This window comes from Rattus norvegicus, chromosome 15, assembly GCF_021556685.1.
Source record: "Rattus norvegicus strain SHRSP/BbbUtx chromosome 15, alternate assembly SHRSP_T2T, whole genome shotgun sequence".
Taxonomy (NCBI): Eukaryota; Metazoa; Chordata; class Mammalia; order Rodentia; family Muridae; genus Rattus; species Rattus norvegicus.
In genome coordinates, this window is record NC_141548.1 from 51,050,576 (window position 1) to 51,066,717 (window position 16,142).

The 16,142-nt window shown below is 52.4% G+C and overlaps 1 protein-coding gene across 34 annotated transcripts; it reads right to left on the reverse strand.

Annotated features, from left to right (window-relative positions):
* Nucleotides 1–2,153: 2,153 nt before the first annotated feature.
* Pdlim2 (PDZ and LIM domain 2) lies at nt 2,154–14,798 on the reverse strand. 34 transcript variants are annotated; one of them, XR_015637936.1, is made up of 10 exons: nt 14,731–14,798; nt 12,348–12,442; nt 11,506–11,657; nt 9,149–9,218; nt 8,907–9,058; nt 8,667–8,745; nt 5,861–5,965; nt 5,589–5,716; nt 4,030–4,147; nt 2,154–2,692 (listed from the first exon to the last, which is right to left on the reverse strand). XR_015637936.1 is itself a non-coding variant. In XM_087585325.1 (10 exons), the coding sequence occupies exons 2-10, from the start codon at nt 12,438–12,440 to the stop codon at nt 2,515–2,517; spliced, it is 1,047 nt and encodes a 348-aa protein (XP_087441451.1). In that variant the 5' UTR covers nt 12,441–12,442; nt 14,731–14,798; the 3' UTR covers nt 2,154–2,514. The 34 variants fall into 34 exon arrangements, 28 of the variants coding, with proteins under 28 accessions (XP_087441451.1, XP_087441444.1, XP_087441459.1 ...); XR_015637935.1 differs by lacking the exon at nt 14,731–14,798 and adding an exon at nt 13,803–13,943; XR_015637938.1 differs by lacking the exon at nt 14,731–14,798 and adding an exon at nt 13,103–13,297.
* Between the last annotated feature and the right edge of the window lie 1,344 nt (nt 14,799–16,142).

Sequence of the window (16,142 nt, forward strand, 5' to 3'; positions counted from 1 at the left end):
TCAACCTGTGGGTCTCTACCACCTTGGGGCTGCATATCAGATATCCTGCAAATATTTATGTTATAATTCCTAACAGTAGAAAAAATTCAGCTATAGAGGTACAATGAACATAAGTTTATGGTTGAGGGTCATCACAGCATAAGAGACTGTATTAAAGGGTCACTGCATTAGGAACCACTGCCCTAGAATCTCAGCCACCATTATCTGACTGTGTGGCTTAGAAAGGCACTCTCCCAGCTGTTTGAAGGGAAGTTCATTAGATTCTTGGACCACTTAACGAATCTGTCATTTTTTAACTTACTCTCCAAAACAGAAAGAACTAGAACACAGTGGTGCCAAAGGAATGTGTGGGTCAGAGAGAATGGGAACTCACCACTAGCTGGATTCCGGTGAAGATGAGGAAACCAGAGCCTGACCAGTCCCCCTTCCCCACTTCCAGCACATTTTGATCCATATGGATTTGTTGCAGGTGGGGATATAACCATATCAACAATCCAACTTACCCTTTCCAACCTGCCACTGCTTGAAGTGACTTTCTAAGCGTCCCCCAAGACTCAAGGTGAAGTTCCTATCACATTTGGCATTCACTCTCTCTTGACCTCAGTGCAGGTTTCCCAGCAGTCACTGCTCTAAGCTAAGCATTCTCTTCGGCAGCCACCCAGCTCTCAACACAGCATCAGTCCTAGTTCAGATGACCACAGCTTTGAATACACTCCTTGCGTGTTCCAAGACAGCCTTAACAGCTACTGTGTTTTATGATGCCGGCCCCACGGCTGCTACTTCCACATTATCTACAGGAAAGTGTGTGGGGGTGGAGGGGGTGTTTAATCGTTCTGCCTGTCCACTGTGCAGAAGCCCAAATGCTGATGAATTCTTCCCGTGAGCAGTTTCCCTGCAGTGAGATCACTGAACACTAGAGGGCGCCAAAGAGACTACCAGTTTTCTAACAGTCAGCTCAGCCTGACAGACTCCCCACCCAGCCACCTACCAGTCAGCCTTGATCTTTTCTATAAAAACACAAACTCATCTTCAGGCAGGCATCCAGGCAAAAGGTGAGCTGATTATATCAAGGTATAAATTATGTTCACAGGTGTCTAAGAAGGCAACACAGTCTCTGCCAAGATTACTTTCCCAAAGAGCCAGGTAGCAAAGACTGCCATCAAGATCCCACCAGCCAAAGCCAGCTTTGATCCAGATGAAAATAAGATTCACATGCATCCCCTCCAACCCCGCTCCCCGGGGCTGAATAGAGGCATGGCTGCAACACACACTGCCACCTGAAGAGGTTCTGAACTATCTGAGATTGAACTAAGGGTGGCTGATAAATGAGACCAAAACTTAAGGGTTTGCAAAAGACCACTGTTCTCTACCTCCTCTCTGTTCAAATGCACCCCACACAGGGCAGGAGGCTGATCACCAGACACACACCTGTTGTATTTCCCTCAAATCAATGAAATCAAGCATGAGCAGACCAGCCAGGCTGAGACCCAGCTCTTGGTGGGTGGCACCTTGGAGTGAGTACTCTGTTGGACTGTCTCAGCCCATCCTGAGCAAGGCCACCCTGCAGCTCTGGTCCAAGGTTATCGTGGGTTGATGGATCATTGTTCCCACAAGTAGCCTGAGGGATGAACTTCCTCCACCCACACATCACTGGATCCCCCTTGTCTGCCCGCCCATCTGTGCACACTGGTAACCAGTGAGGCTGGTAGCATCCAACTGAGTCAAGTCGCAGTCCGGCTCTGCCCACAGCTGAGTTTATGGTGTGTTTGGCTGTCTTGCCAGGAAGCTCTTCCTGGTCCTGCGTTTCTGTGTCTCTCCTAGCTTCAGAGAAGAAACCCACTCCCTCCAAATATAAGCAACCATTTTTTAAAGGAGCACCTTTACAAAAGAGTTAAGGAAGCATAGACCCCCAACATAAGGAAGTAAGTGACTGTGGTGAGCACATGCCCACAGCTCCAGCATACAGAAGGCTAAGAGGGAAAATTTTAAGTTTGAGGTAGCTAGCATACTGTCTCAAAGGTATGAAAAAGAAGAAACAGGCCTCTGCAATGGGGTGCATAGCAGGCGGGCCTTAAGCGGGGAGGAAAAAGAAAGTCCCTATAAATAAAAACTTTCTTCCCAGGAACAGGGAAAGAGAGAAGAAAGGACACTACTTAATTTTAGCCACATGTATATATAGTTCATATGTTAGAAACTTCATACCATGAATATATTAACCTCAGGCCCACCTTTCCCTTCTAGATACTTCTACCTGTGCCCAACCCTATATGCAAACTTGTCAAATATGGCGGCCACTTCAGACTGTAGTATAGAACCTGGCCTGCAGGAGAAAGGCCAGAGAGAGTGGAATTTTCTCAGCACTAGCAATCTGCCACTAGTCCCAACCCTTGGCCTCACCCAGCAAGGACAAAGGGGACTCCCAGCCTTAGTTCTATCAACTGCTATTATCACCCCTTCCCTGCTTGCTCAGTATGGTCATGTCTGCAGAGTCTGAGAGTGCAGACACCTTTTGGCTCAGGCTTGAGAGCTGAGAGTTCCAGGCATTGAGTAGCGCTGGCGGGCGTGCTTCTCACAGTACAACTCGTTTCCCACCCAGAAGTGACCCCGCATCTTCAGGTTCAGCCCGCAGTCTGCACAGGTGTAGCAGCCAGGGTGTCGGTACCTCCCCTCCTGGATGCGGACTGCCTGGTTCCTGCAGAAAGGAAGAACCATCAGTTTCAGGACAGAGGCAGGACAGTTAGGAGGGCCTGGCATGAGGCCACCATTTCCAGGAAACCTGCTCCCCAGCCAGTCAAAACCTCAGACACAAATACCTCAGGGCACTTGGCTCCCAAAAGCCTCTCTCTGGGGAATTTCATTTTACCAATCCCCAACAAAGCTCAACATACACATGCACAAACACCTGACTAGGACCTCTAATGGGCCAGTCTGGTGATTTCATTGGCTAAAAACAGTTTGCTGCAACCTGAGTACCATCCTTAGACCCATGGTAGAAAGAAAAAACCAAATCCCCAAAGCTGTTTTTGTTTGTTGGTTTGTTGTTTTTAAGACAGGGTTTCTCTTTGTAGTCCTGGCTGTGCAGGGATTCGCTCTGTAGATCAGGCTAGCCTTGAACTCGAGAGACTCATCTGCCTTTGCTTCCAAAGTGCTGGGATTAAAGGCCTGTGCTACCACCACCCTACTTTGTCTTCTGATCTTTGCATGTGTGCCGTGGTTACTTCCACACTCATACATACGCTGATAAATAATTGTTTAATTAAAAATAACACTGCTGCACCTTGAGTCAGGCATGCTTGTACATGCCTCCAATCACGGCATTAGTAAGGCAAGAGGATATAGTTTGAGGCAGACCCCGTCTCACACACTGACGAAATTCCTCATGTGTTCTGGGCTGTGGTTCTCAGAGTGACCCTCAATACAGAACTCATGGTGTCAGCATTTCAAGGCAATGCAATCAGAACTGATACCCTGGAGCTAGTTGTATGCTCTGTGCTTTATAAGCCCTCCGGGGACAGATGCAGGCTCCTGGGAGAGCCACTGCACATCAGTTTCCTACCTATGTTCCTCAGAGTACAGGACACTATCCTGTCCCGCCAATGAGAAAGCAGCAGCCAGGAAAGGTCAAGGCATGGCCCAAAGTAGTTCACCTGACTCTCAGTGTTGGCAGTGAGAAAGAGAGGGGTACCAGCATTTTTTTTAACCAGGGAGAAAGGCTACATTATAATGCCACCCATTGAGAAATGAGCCCCAGATAGGGAAAAACAGAGCAAGCTCTTCTCAGAGGAGGGAGGTGCTTCATCTGAGGACAGACTTCCAGAGGCTTGGGGAATCTGTACAAAAAACCAAAAGTGGTAGCATTTTTCATTTCTTTGCAGGGAGGGGAGAATATGGGGCTAGGCAGGAAGCAGCCAAGCATTCATTTTGAACCTGAAGCCACTTGGCTACGCTGATCCCTGTGGTCCCTGACTAATGGCTCAGCTTTGTCTGAAAGCCCCAGATATGCTCATCACGCAGCCCTCCAATACTCACGAGATGTTGACGCTGCACTTCTCACAGGTGTGGAGTTTGGGTGGCGTGGCCAAGGCCCTGGAGGTGGGCAAGGAAGCCTTGGGACTCAGCGAGCTGGGCACAAAGGCAGGTGTGCCGCCTGGGAGGGGCAGGGACAGACTCGTGAGAGCTGCTTGTCCACCACAGAGGTATCCAGCAGTACTTAATGGCATTTTATGACATTCCTCGGTTCCTCCCCAGGACTTGTTGCAAAAGTGCCCTTTCACACAGACCTCTATAGCACCAGTGGGAATGCAAAATGGTAAAGAAGGTGACTGAGGCAGAGGCTTGGCAAAAGCTGATGAAAAACCCTGTCCTTCCCAAAGCAACCTGGGAACGTCTGTGCCTAGTATTTGACATAGACAAGGAGCTGTTCTCTCTCTGTGAGCCAGTCATGATGATATAAACAGATAATACTAGGTCATAAGAACATCACAGTGTCTTTGTACAGCCATTTCAAAGGACGTTTATATGCATCATTGTGTCTGAGCCAGCGAAAATACCAAGACGAAGCGCAGAAGCATTGGGCAGCTATTGTCCAAGCTTCAGCTGAGAGTCTTCTCCCCTCACCTACCCACTACCAATCTCCTTGAGGCCCCTCCGTTCTCGACAGAGACCTCAGAGACAGGATGGGCAGAATTTATTCTGAAACCTTCTCACTCAGCACCCTATGTTCCAGCAAACAGCCCTCGAGCACTACCAGAGTTGTAACCAGCTGCCGGGGACTGGCCATTCTGCAGCTCTAAGGCCTGTTCTGCCAGCTTCATCCTCTCTGTGGACAAGACCGTGCTCTTGTCTGCTGCTATAAAGGGCATCGTTCATGACTTCCTGGAGGAACAGCATGCATCCCGCTGCTGTATGCATGCCTGTGGGAACTTCTCAGAGCCATATCTCCAATAATCGGAGGTCCTCAGGGGTCGAGGTCAGGTATGACTCTAACATCTCTCCACTGGATAAACATACTGGTGTATTTCCAATGAGTAAATGGGCAGTTGGCAGGAGACTGTATTGTGTTGTTCACAGAGATATCTTGCCTGGCTTGATAGCTTGTGGCATAGTGTTCTTTGTTCTGGCTCCCAAGGCTCTTGCCTCAGCACAACTAGTTCTCCCTGACACCCTCCCATGCTGCCATGCCAAGCCAGTTTCTAGTGAACTTAACCCAAAGCTCTGGTTGCTGGCCTTCGCATTCCACAGTGTTCCTGCCAGGCCACTGGCTGAAGGCTGTCGGAGTCTGGGATCTTGTTTCAAGGCCAAATCAAATCCCTCTTTTTCCAAGAAGCCCTCCCTGGAGACCCAGCCCAGAGTCCCTCCTTTTACCACTCCCTTGTTTTCCTGGTTCTAAGTGGTATCACCCACCACCTTCTGAGAGTTACCCAGTAACCCCAACCAGAATGTAAGCTTCTTTAAGACAACTGGGGCCTGACATATGCTCCCCTAATTCCTAGTTCTGCTAAGGACCCTTAAGCTACTTCCTTAGTCTCTTTGGCCTCATTCCAGAGAGTCCAAGGGGCCTTACATCATTCAGAGCCTAGAGGCCTCACCTCTTTCCTCAGCCTCCAAGGCTTCCTGTAAGAGCCGAAAAGAGCTGGACTGCCTTGGGGCAGCCCGTCCCTGGCGGTTCTCCTGCAGCATCTTGAACACCTCTGAGTCCTCCTCCAGGTCCAAACTGCTGTGGAAGGGACAACTAAGGATAAGGACCCTATTAAGGATGTTGGGACACACCTCGGTGCAATTGACTAGGAAAGAATTAAGGGGTGGAGACTCCCATCCCTCTCGAGGAAACCAGTCCCTTCCAGACCCTCCAAGAACTCACCCAACTCTACAAGACCTGCTAGTACCTTAACCTGGGGCTGGAGGGTCGTCCTGGGGAATGAAGCAGCACCCTCACTGTGGAGTCGCTTGGGCTGCTGTGGCCGGCCTGTGGGAGGAGAGCAGCAGGGAGGAGTCAGTCCACCCACCCCCACCCCAGTGGCCAGCTTGTTCCGTGTGCTTTACAAGCTGCAGTTCTCAAGATCAACGCAAGGGGGCGCCTAGCCTCCAACAACCCACTGGTGTCAGGTACCCTGTGTCCTGCCCTCATAGCCAAGGCACCAGGATGGATGAGATTTCATTGGGGGAGAGAGGCCTGTGTTCGGATGCACAAATGTTTAAGCTACACCTAGGAATCCCACAAGGACCAAAACAAGGACATCGGGTGGGGACTCCACACAGACACCCTTTAGATATGTTCCACACACTTAGATCATGCTGCCTGTCCAGAGATGTGGTCAGCCTCTTGTTCCACAGAACAGAAAAAAAGAAAGAAAAAGTCTAGAAGCCAATCATTTTGCAACAAAGCCACGGAAATATAAGTGTGTAAAGGGTGTGTAAAGGGTGCAGGCTAGAAACAGGCTTCTAGATTCAACAGTGAAGAAGAAATCTGGATTTCAATGTCCCAGAGCAAATGCACGAACAGAGATTATTTACAGAGTGCAGCTGCTCAGAACACTTGGGAGGTGGTGGTAGGGCTGGCAGGAGAGGCTGGAATTCAAAGGGTAGTAGGAAAGGCCAGCCCAGAGTGTGACCTGATCCTCTGTGTGAAGGGCATGGAGGGCCTACCCAGCCCCATCCTGGATAGGCTTAACCCTTTATACATTTATATTTCCATGGACTTGTTGCAAAATTCCATAGCACAACAAGGTTAGGAACCTAATCGGACCAAATGTGTTTCTTTCCTGTGGTCTTCAGACCTCTGAGGTGCTAAGAGTGTGACTCAGGAGGGAAGTGTGGACCTCTTGGACATCAGCCCAGCCTGAGAGCTTAGGAACTCTGGGATTTTTGTTTTTTCTTTCCATGAATGCATCCTTAAGAGTCCAGAGGGTGCTTGAGAAGGAGCAGCTGGGAGGGGGAGGGAGGGAGGGAGAGAGAGAGAGAGAGTTCCCAAGGGTCAATCTAGCCTGACCCTGAAGACCACAGGGGAAGAGGATTCTGCACTTCCTAGCAGCAATGGGACTAGCCAGGCACACCTGCCTATCACCTGACCCCGGCTGGCTCCTTCTTTAGCACACAAGTTTGTCAAAGCCCAAGTTCCTGGCCTGGTGGTAGCAGCAGCTGCAGCATAGGCCTTTAATCCCAGCTCTCCCATTCTCCAGGAGGCAAAGGCAGGCAGATCTCTGTGAGTTCAAGGCTAGCTTGCTCTCCAGAGTGAGTTCCAAGACAACCAGGGCTACAAGGAGAATCCTGTCTTGAAAAAACAAAAACACAAGTTCCTGTTCTGAGCCCCCGATTCTCACTCTGCAGCAAGTCCAGGCAGGGGTCTGGGGAATCTTCATTTTCCCACAGAAATTCTCAGGGGCTGCTGGTGGCTTCATAATCACCCCCTAGACCACCTGTTTGCCCAGGTGGGACACCACAGGAAGATCTGCCCTCAAGCATGGAGCACCCATGGTCTGCTAGGCCAGCAACCTAGAATTTCACAGAAGGGATGCACCCATCAACTCTAGGCCAAGGTCCTTTCCAGCTTGTCTCAGCCTGCTAGACTTCCTAGAATTTCAGACCACTGAACATCATTCTCTAATCAAACCCCTACCCAAATCTCTCTCCACTGTCTAGCAAAATTCCTAGCAGAGCCTTTTCAGGCTACCCAACCTACTTGTCTCTCTCGCCTTCCAGAATGCCTCCTGCCTTTGTAATTAATCCCACACTGCTTCATGTTTAATTGTTTCAAAATTGTTTGGCATGTTTGTCTTATCTCGACAGCCCCATCTTAAATTCCTTAAAGATTGGATCCATGGCCACATCATACACCCAGCTGGCCCTGGGGTAGGCACAGGCCTAGCACCACAAATTGAGTCCCTTCCTTCTCCAGACCCCCCCTCCCCACTTCCTCTCCCCTACCCACCCTCAAAGACCTTGCTCTTTGGAATGCAGAACCTTCCATCCCAAAAGGCCCTGCTCTTTGGAATGCAGAACCAACCGAGAAGTAAGATTCCAGCAGCTGGGCCCTGTTCCCTTCACCCAAGAGGCCAAACGTGTCCCCAGCTACTCTGCCCCCAGCAGCTGAGGGCCAGAACTGTTGTCATCTAGCTGTTTCACTGCCCCGCCCCTGTCCCTGGGGGAGGAGAAATACCACCTGGGGGTTAAGCTGTCAGCAGTGGCCAGAGGGACTGTGGGGGAGGGGGCCTGCAGAGAAGGGAGGAGACAGAAAACAGGACTAGGGCAGTGTGAGGCAGAACCACACAGTCCCTCAGAGTCTCTCTGGGCTTCATGGAAGAAGATCAAGGGTGGGGGGTGGGGGGATTGGAGGGGGGAGTTGGGGGCTTGGAACAGGGAGGAATGTCTTTGAGAGATGCAGCCAGTGCAGAGAGGGAGTCACCCCAACAACAGCAGCAAAACTATTTCAGCCACAGCCCAAAAGAAACACTGAGAAGGGAGAGAGCCAGGGGCATGGAGGGGCCAGAGTGACAGGAAAGAAGAATGCAGAGTGGTCTCACTGTTAGCTAGCTTCTCAGGCTCAGAGGTATAATAGACCTGTCACTAGGGGATGGTCCCACAGGCTGCTCAGGGACTGCCAGAAGCACCAACAGCAGCTGATGACACAGGAGACAGGTCTCTCCTCTCCTTCCCTTAAGAAGCCTCACCTGTTGGCTGGTGGGCTGGCCAGGGTAGGTCAAGTGGTGAGTAGCAGCAAGACCTGGAGAGTGTGTCAGACTCTGGAAACTGAAATGAGGAGGCATGTGGGAAACGGTGTGGTGCAGCGCCCACACAGCCTGCCCCAGGAAGGAAGGAGCCCAGGGTCATCTACACAGAACTACTGAGACCCTGAGGGGCCAGGCTCAGACTTGGTGGCCCACTTAGCCAGGGTACCCAGCAATGCTCACCTACAGCCAATCACATTCTCTCCAGAAAGGGCAATTGGGCTGGTAGGGGGTGGAGTGGAGAAAGGGCTGTCTGGCCTGGGACTGAGAGAGGCTGGGCTGAAGCAGGCAGATCTCTGGGAAGACTGGCTGTTATGGTGTGTCCTCAGGGAGCCCTGTGGAGAAAGGGGCCAAGAGAGAGTTGGCATGACCCTGCTGGCTGCACCCCTCATCATACTTGCTGTAGATCATGTAGATCAGCTTACCTGGAATCTAGTTGCCAGCATGTCCAAGGAGCCCTCCCCATTGATCTGCCCAGGAGAGGCAGTTTGGGACCTGAGGGACACGAGAGAAGAGACTGTCACAGGATCCTAGATTTCACCCTTCCTGAACACTGTTCCTAGTCCTGGTCCTTCAGATCAGCCAAGTATCCAAGACACTTGGACGTTGGACTTTTAACTTTGTTAAGTTCTAAACAAATAACTCCCATCAACCACCCTTCCTCTCAGGTTCAGCACCATAACAGAAAGGACAGAGTTTCAGCAGAATGCTTGATAAATTCAGTTTATCAGCCGTTCCTCACATGACCCACGTCCCTCCTTTCTTCCATTTCATCTAGGCTGTCACAGGACAGCAACTGCTTGAGATCAATTCTGAGGAAGATGGCTAATTCCATGTAAATAACCCTTTGTCTTTTAAACTGTGGAGAAACCAAAGCCTTAAGAAGGAAAATAAGGGGCTGGAGAGATGGCTCAGTGGTTAAAAGCCTGAAGTCCTGAGTTCAATTCCCACCATCTGTAATGAGATCTAATGCCCACTTCTGGTGTGTCTGAAGATACACTCTCATATATAAAACATATGAATCTTAAAAAAGAAAGAAAGAAAATGAGGGAGGAAGGATTGTGGGAGGGGGTAACCAGGAGGTAGGGGGCAGTGAGCAGGATATAAAGTGAATACATAAAAATAATGAAAAAGAAGAATAAAATAAAAATAAATAAAATGAGTTGTTCCAGGTCCCAAAGCCCATTGTTGGCTGAGCCAGATACCTACTTTACCTCACTGATAGGCTTGTCCCTACCAGTTGCCCTACTGAGGGATACTATCTTTGGGAAAGTCACTGGGAATTCCTTTCCCAGACTCTTCCCCAGGAAAACAAGGGGTGGAACCAGGATTCCTTTCCCTGCTAAACGGGCAGATGGACTCGGAGACTGAAGCTACAAGAAGGTCCAGTGCCTGACCTACAGCTGACAGCAGTTACAAGAGAGGCTCCTCTGACCCAAGTGGACCCTTTCTAAAACTCTTCCTGGTAGAGCTGGCTGGAGCTAGAGTGGGAGATCATCAGGGGTGAGAGGTGAAGGTGAGAAAAGCTCCCACCAAGGCCACCTCCTGCCCTCCCTTATCACTACACCCCTGGGCCTCTGGTCACTTTCAGGTAGGCTAGCAGGAGCCTTTGCCTTTCTGGGTCAGTACAGGGTCTCAGGGTGAGGGGAGTTCCTGCCTCAGAACTGCTGAGGTTCCTCTGAATGGTTCCTGGAAAAGTAGGAGGAGGACTGGGGAGGGGTCTTGGCAAAACAATGAAGACATCCAGAGCCTTGGCTCTCCTGGTGTTGAGCTGGCCAGGTCTACCTCCCCAGTGGCCAGGTTCCTCCAAGAAGGACCTAACAGTAAGCAATGAAGTCAGCAGATCTTCCCCTGATTGCCATCTCCTGTGGATTTTGGTCCCATTCCCAGATGCCATGAGGTCCCCTCCACCCTCCTCCTCTAGGTCTGTCTCCTACAAACACTCAGGGACAGAGTGGAATAAAGAGGGCCAGTACCATGGGAGCCTGCCTCTGCAGTATTACCTACCAGCAGGGCCCACAGGTGAGGAGGGCTGCAGATGCAGGGCCAGAAAAAAGCCAGGCAATGGAAGAGAGAGAGAGAGAGAGAGAGAGAGAGAGAGAGAGAGAGAGAGAGAGAGAGAGAGAGAGAGAGAAGCAAACATCTAACTCCTTTGTGGGCCTGCCCAGAGAGCCTTTGGACCAAGGGATCTCCCAGCATTCTTGAACTCTGACTCACTTCGATGTTCCACCTGTCCCTCCTCCCTCCCCCAACACACAAAACTCCTTATGAGTGATAGGTTCAATGGCAGAGCCCAAAACAGTGACAAGAAGAGACGATAAGCTTTGCAAGTCCCTAATCCCCATCTCTACCTGGATCTACAAAAACAAAACAAAACAAAACAAAATCCATCTCTCAGCTACAAGGGTACTAGAGATTCAGGCTAGGGTACACCTTGCCCAGAACTTGCCTCTCTTCAACCACTCCATGCCCACACCCTGTACCATTCACACTCTTGGGAACCAGTCAAACCCGGGCTTCCAGGTAGCTGGTGCCAGCTTGCCCCGCCTCGCTTGTGGCTGCATGCCCAGCCCAGCGCCCACCTATGCTCATATGGTCACTGGGATATCTTCCTTTTCCCTACCCCAGACCCAGAGCTGAGGACATACCAGAAGAGCCTTGGAAGACTGGGATGGGACTGTACTGGGGTTGTACACAGGGTTGAGGGTGACTGCCTGGCTGGCGACGGGCAAACGCAAGAGGGAAAGGTGGCAGGACCTGCCAGTGGAGGTAGAAGACCTACCGGTCCAGCTGCAGTCTTAGGGGTGAGGCACTCTGTCGGATCTTGCTTTGGGCCTCCGCATGTAGCATGCTCTCGGCACTCTCTCCATTGATGGCCACAATGATGTCGCCAGGCCGGAGATCAGCTGCCTCCGCCTTGCCCCTCTCTGTGACCTACAGGGACAAGGCACCAGATGCTGGCTGGTGAATACCCACCCTGAATAGGAGATGCTCGAGAAGACGGGAGCAGAAGGGTCCTCCTGCTGCCTGAGAAATGCAGAAACAGGACTGTACCTCTTTCTGTCTGTCTTCCCTGGTCTGCCAGCTTGTCAGCTAATCCCCTACAGGCTTGAGTGCCCCCCCCCACACACACACCAGAATTCAAACGTTGGCCTCCCAAGGAATGTGATGGCAGGATGTCAGGAACCCAGCTTGGGAATACTTCTGGATAGAGAACCCTGCCTGTGCAAATCATACCTTGTGGGTGGCTGCCTAAACACCACCCTTGCCATGAACACTTTCCAGTCAGGACCTGGGCCTGACCCTGGGTGGAAAAGAAACTAGCGAGCTCCCAAGAACGTGCAGAAGCACCTGTCCTGTGTAACTACCCTAAATGGCTGCCAACAGGTGTGAGGTTTGAGACAGTAGGGCAAAGGGCAGGACAGGCCCTGTCCTTGGCCCTCTTTCTTTCATCTTCTAAGGGCCCTCCTGAAGGGGTCCCCACAGATCCATGCAACAGAGCACAACTGCCAGCATTGCCCAGAGCAGGCTCCAGACTCCAGAACAAATTGGGGGAAGTACCCATGGGGAACAAGACACCCTTCAAGGGATAGCTAGCTCCTTATCTCCTACAAACAGCCTTACCTTCGTCACGATGATGGGTGTATGGAAATCCCTTCCTCCGCTAATGCGGAAGCCCCAAGGTGCTGGTCCCACCACATTCACAGTCAACGCCATGCCTGAGGAAGAGAAAACTGGGAGGTAGGACTCACTCCCACAATACACCCCAAAGCAAAGGGAGAAGACGGGGTGTCAGATCTCAGAGCAGCCCAGCAGGGCCTGGGCCTGGCTGATGGTGATAGAGGAAGTGACTAAGTCCCTCCCTCTCCTGAGAGTTTCACTCCCCACCTCCACCCTGGAAGTCCTGAGACTTTGAGTTCCCCCTTCTAGGGTCTTCAGATTAGTAGATCCCCTAAGACAGGCAGCAGTCCCACTGACAAGCGGCCAGACTTCCACACAAGGGCTCGCTAGAGGACTGTGGGAAGAAATTAGCAGGGTAAGTGCACCCCGCCCCTCTTCACTACCTGTTTCCTGTCCCCAAAACTATGGGCACAAGATACTTCCTACACTCTCTGTAGAGCAGAGCTTTCCTCACAGGAGAACTGCAAGCCTTTGGGTGGCTCCACTAGATGGCAAGAAGTTTGCCAGGGCTGGGACTGGCAGATGTCAGACCAAGGTCTTCAGAGGGGCTACCTGGCTGCCTGCCCAACCCTGACGGGTTCAGACGAGCAAGAGGAAGCTTGCTGCCTCCTCTAGGGGGCTGCTGCGCCCTCTGAGCAGCCTGAGAAAGGAGGCCAAGGCTCATCTGCCAACGGAAGCACACCCACACCCACACCCACCCTGGTACTGGCCAGCAGGGCAAGTTCATGATGCTGCCAGTTTGGCCACAAGCTTCTCGTCCACAGCCCCCTCTGCCCCACAAGGGAGTGTCCTTGTGGACCAGGCCCTCCTAGGATTTCCTGAGCCTCTAGGTCTGGAGCCAGGAGCCAACCCAGGCAGGAAGCTGCTATGCCAGGTTGGGCACCACCCAGCCCAGCACCCATCCTCAGGCTGTCCCTGGGGAGATACGGGTCAGCAAGAACGTCCAATATCTCAAGAACATCAAGGCCTAGGGGAGGGAGGGGGGCTATTCAGGCCTGCAGTTCCACTGTCTTGTCCCTCAGGCAACTGGCTTTCCCTTTCACCCAGCCCCAGCCACGGTGTCCCAGGCTGATCACAGACTGCAAACTCCCTGAGATTCTCGGACCTTTGAGCCGGCCAGTGGACTCAGTGCTACAAGTGCCGCGGGAATTGCCTAGCTGCCAGCATGGCTATCCCCAGCACCGCTTAGTTCTCAAGCTTTCTTCCCACCAAGGCCAAAATACCCCGGGGGGTCTGGGACTAGAGGACGAGTGTTTGAGTCAGGGGTGAACCCAAGCCACCGGGTATCCAGGCCAAAGAGAGGGAAGAGGGGCTTTGGGCCGAGGGTAGGGTCCGGCGAGGCGGAGATCGCCGAGGTCGGTGGCCCGCGGAGGGTACAGGTGGGCGCGCGCTCCTCACCTGGCTGCCGCTTGCCTGTTGGGCTGGGCGGCCAGGCCCGCCAGGAAAGGGAAAGAGGGAGGGAAGAACAGAGGGAGTAAGGACGAGGAGCCACCGCCGTTCCACCGCAGCCGTCTGTCCGACTCTAGGGAGAGCTCGCCCGGGGCTCCCAGACCTGCCTCCGCCCATGTGATCCCGGGGCCGCCCCTGCCGCCGCCCCTGGCCCGGGAAGCCGCCTCCTCTGCGCTGCCGAACAGGGGCGCCGCCACCTGACTCGCGCCTTGCGGGGAAGCTGGGAGTGGGCGTGCTGGGAGAGCAGACCCTACGGGAAGAAGCCTCGAGACTGAGACCCTTCCGAGGTGTCCACATCCTCCGGACTGTCCGGAGTACAGGGAGTCGGTTCAAATGACAGACCCTCCCCACGGTGCGCAGAATACGGAGGAGTCTGCGTCCCACCCCACAATAGGAAAGTAACCCTCGATGCCGCGGTCCCCAGACCTCTGACAGGCAACCGGTGGCTTGATGGAGTCCGCCGGACTCTTCTACCCACTCCTGGCTCCGATGTTGGAGCAGATATAGTTCCCGATACCCACAAATCTCAAACCTGGGCCACCCATCCACCCTCCTATCTCTTCCCAGGCAAATGCCCCACTCGTGGCTTTGTGTTGCCAGCTCAGTGACTTAGCACCAGATACCCCGCAAGCTTGCCCTAGGCAGGGAGACATGCCCAGACCTAGAGAAGATGGAGAACACTTGGCAGGGTCACCAGGCACCTCCTCTCCCTCTAGCCTGCCTGTTATGGGCCAGCTCCAACCACTGCCAAGGACCCTGTCTGCCCAACTCCTATGCCAAGCTCCATGGCTCAAGCCAACCGAACAGGGGGAGGGGGAAGCAGGTGCAGGCTCAGGAAGGAGGAGCCATCTGACCAGAGGGTCCCCCAGAGCTATACCTGGCAACTCTTGCCCTGGGGAGTTCCGGGCCCACGCAGCTGCCTCCTGCCTCTTCAGTTGCTCTTACAACTTGGCACACCGTAGAGCACACCTGTGGACCCAGCTGTAAGCTGCCTGCCTTGGGTGTGAGTCATTCTCTCAGAGTTCCCCAAGAGGATTGTCCTCACCACCCTTACCAGCCTCCTCACCTACAAAGCGCTTTCCGTGTGGCTCAGGGTCACCTCCCTAGCCCCACCTCCCACAGCCTCCCCTTGGGCAGATAAATGGCTCTACCACAGACTAATTCCAGGGGCCTCCTGGAGGGGCCCCGTGTCTGCTGCACCTGTTCTCCCTCCACAGCTAGTCTGGAAGCCTTTTGTTTGTTTTGGTGCTGGATATTGAACACAGGGCCCCAGACCAGACCTCCCTTTAAGTTCTACCTCAGTTCCCTGAAAATCTCTTGAGCAGACCTCTGGTTGGGCAGCCTCTGCCTTAGGTTCACACTGTCTGATTCTCAAGTGCCACAGCTGCCTTTAACTGTATGGTGTTCCGTAGTGTGCCGTTTCTGTTTACTTTTTGTCAACTTGATACAAACTAGGGTTATGTGGAAAGAGGGACCCTCACTGGGGAATTGCTTCCCTCTGACCTGTCGGTATGTGTGTGTGTGGGGGGGGCATTTTCTTGATGACTGATTGATGCTTGGGGGCCCAGCCCATTGTGGGCGATTCCATCCCTTGGAAGGTGGTCCTGGGTGGTGTAAGTAAAGCAGGCTGCGCAAGCTTCAGATCAAGCCATTAAGCAGCATTCCCCCACCGCTTCTGCTTCAGTTCCTGCCTTGAGTTCCTGTGATGGTGGACTGGGACTAGTGGAACCGCAACAAACCCTGTTTCTCCCCACGTTGTTTTTGGTCATGTTTTATCACAATAGAAACCCTGACGTTGACAGCATTTTATCACAGCAACTGGGAAACAGAGCCAGGAAAAGCAGTGTCCACAGCTCTTTGGGAGCCTCAGTTACCCTCGTACAGCAATGTTCATCTTACTTTCCTGCTAAACACATGATTTCCCAGAGGAGAAATTCAAGAATTACAAAGCAGAAAGGTTGAAGGGTGTGGTAGGGAGGGAGGTAGCAGAAGAGAATTCACCTTCAGCTCATCCGATGATTCAAGCAATGTTAACAAGGATTTATTGAGCACCGACTGTGTGTCAGGTTCTATGCCATACTGTCCTCAGAGACTCGCAAAGATGCCTCAGACCAGACAGGCTCTGTGAACACACAGGGGTTAATCTGCCGGTCACCCTGCTCTGCAAATCCCACTGTAAAGTCAACTGATCAAGGGCATGGCTCTGGCTTGCAGAAAGGATCTGTCCTGTTCTAAATTATCCTGTTCCTGCTACAAGTCACATCCTTCATCTGTCTGATGGGTGGGCCA

Excerpts from the sequence above, each read along its gene's own strand:
- Pdlim2 (XM_087585315.1), bottom strand. The coding sequence starts at position 13,131 with ATGAACTTGCCCTGCTGGCCAGTACCAGGGTGGGTGTGGGTGTGGGTG. Across the intron at positions 11,658-12,347 it reads CACCCATCATCGTGACGAAG|GTCACAGAGAGGGGCAAGGC; the intron begins GTAAGGCTGTTT and ends TTGTCCCTGTAG. Across the intron at positions 8,746-8,906 it reads GAGAATGTGATTGGCTGTAG|TTTCCAGAGTCTGACACACT; the intron begins GTGAGCATTGCT and ends TCCTCATTTCAG.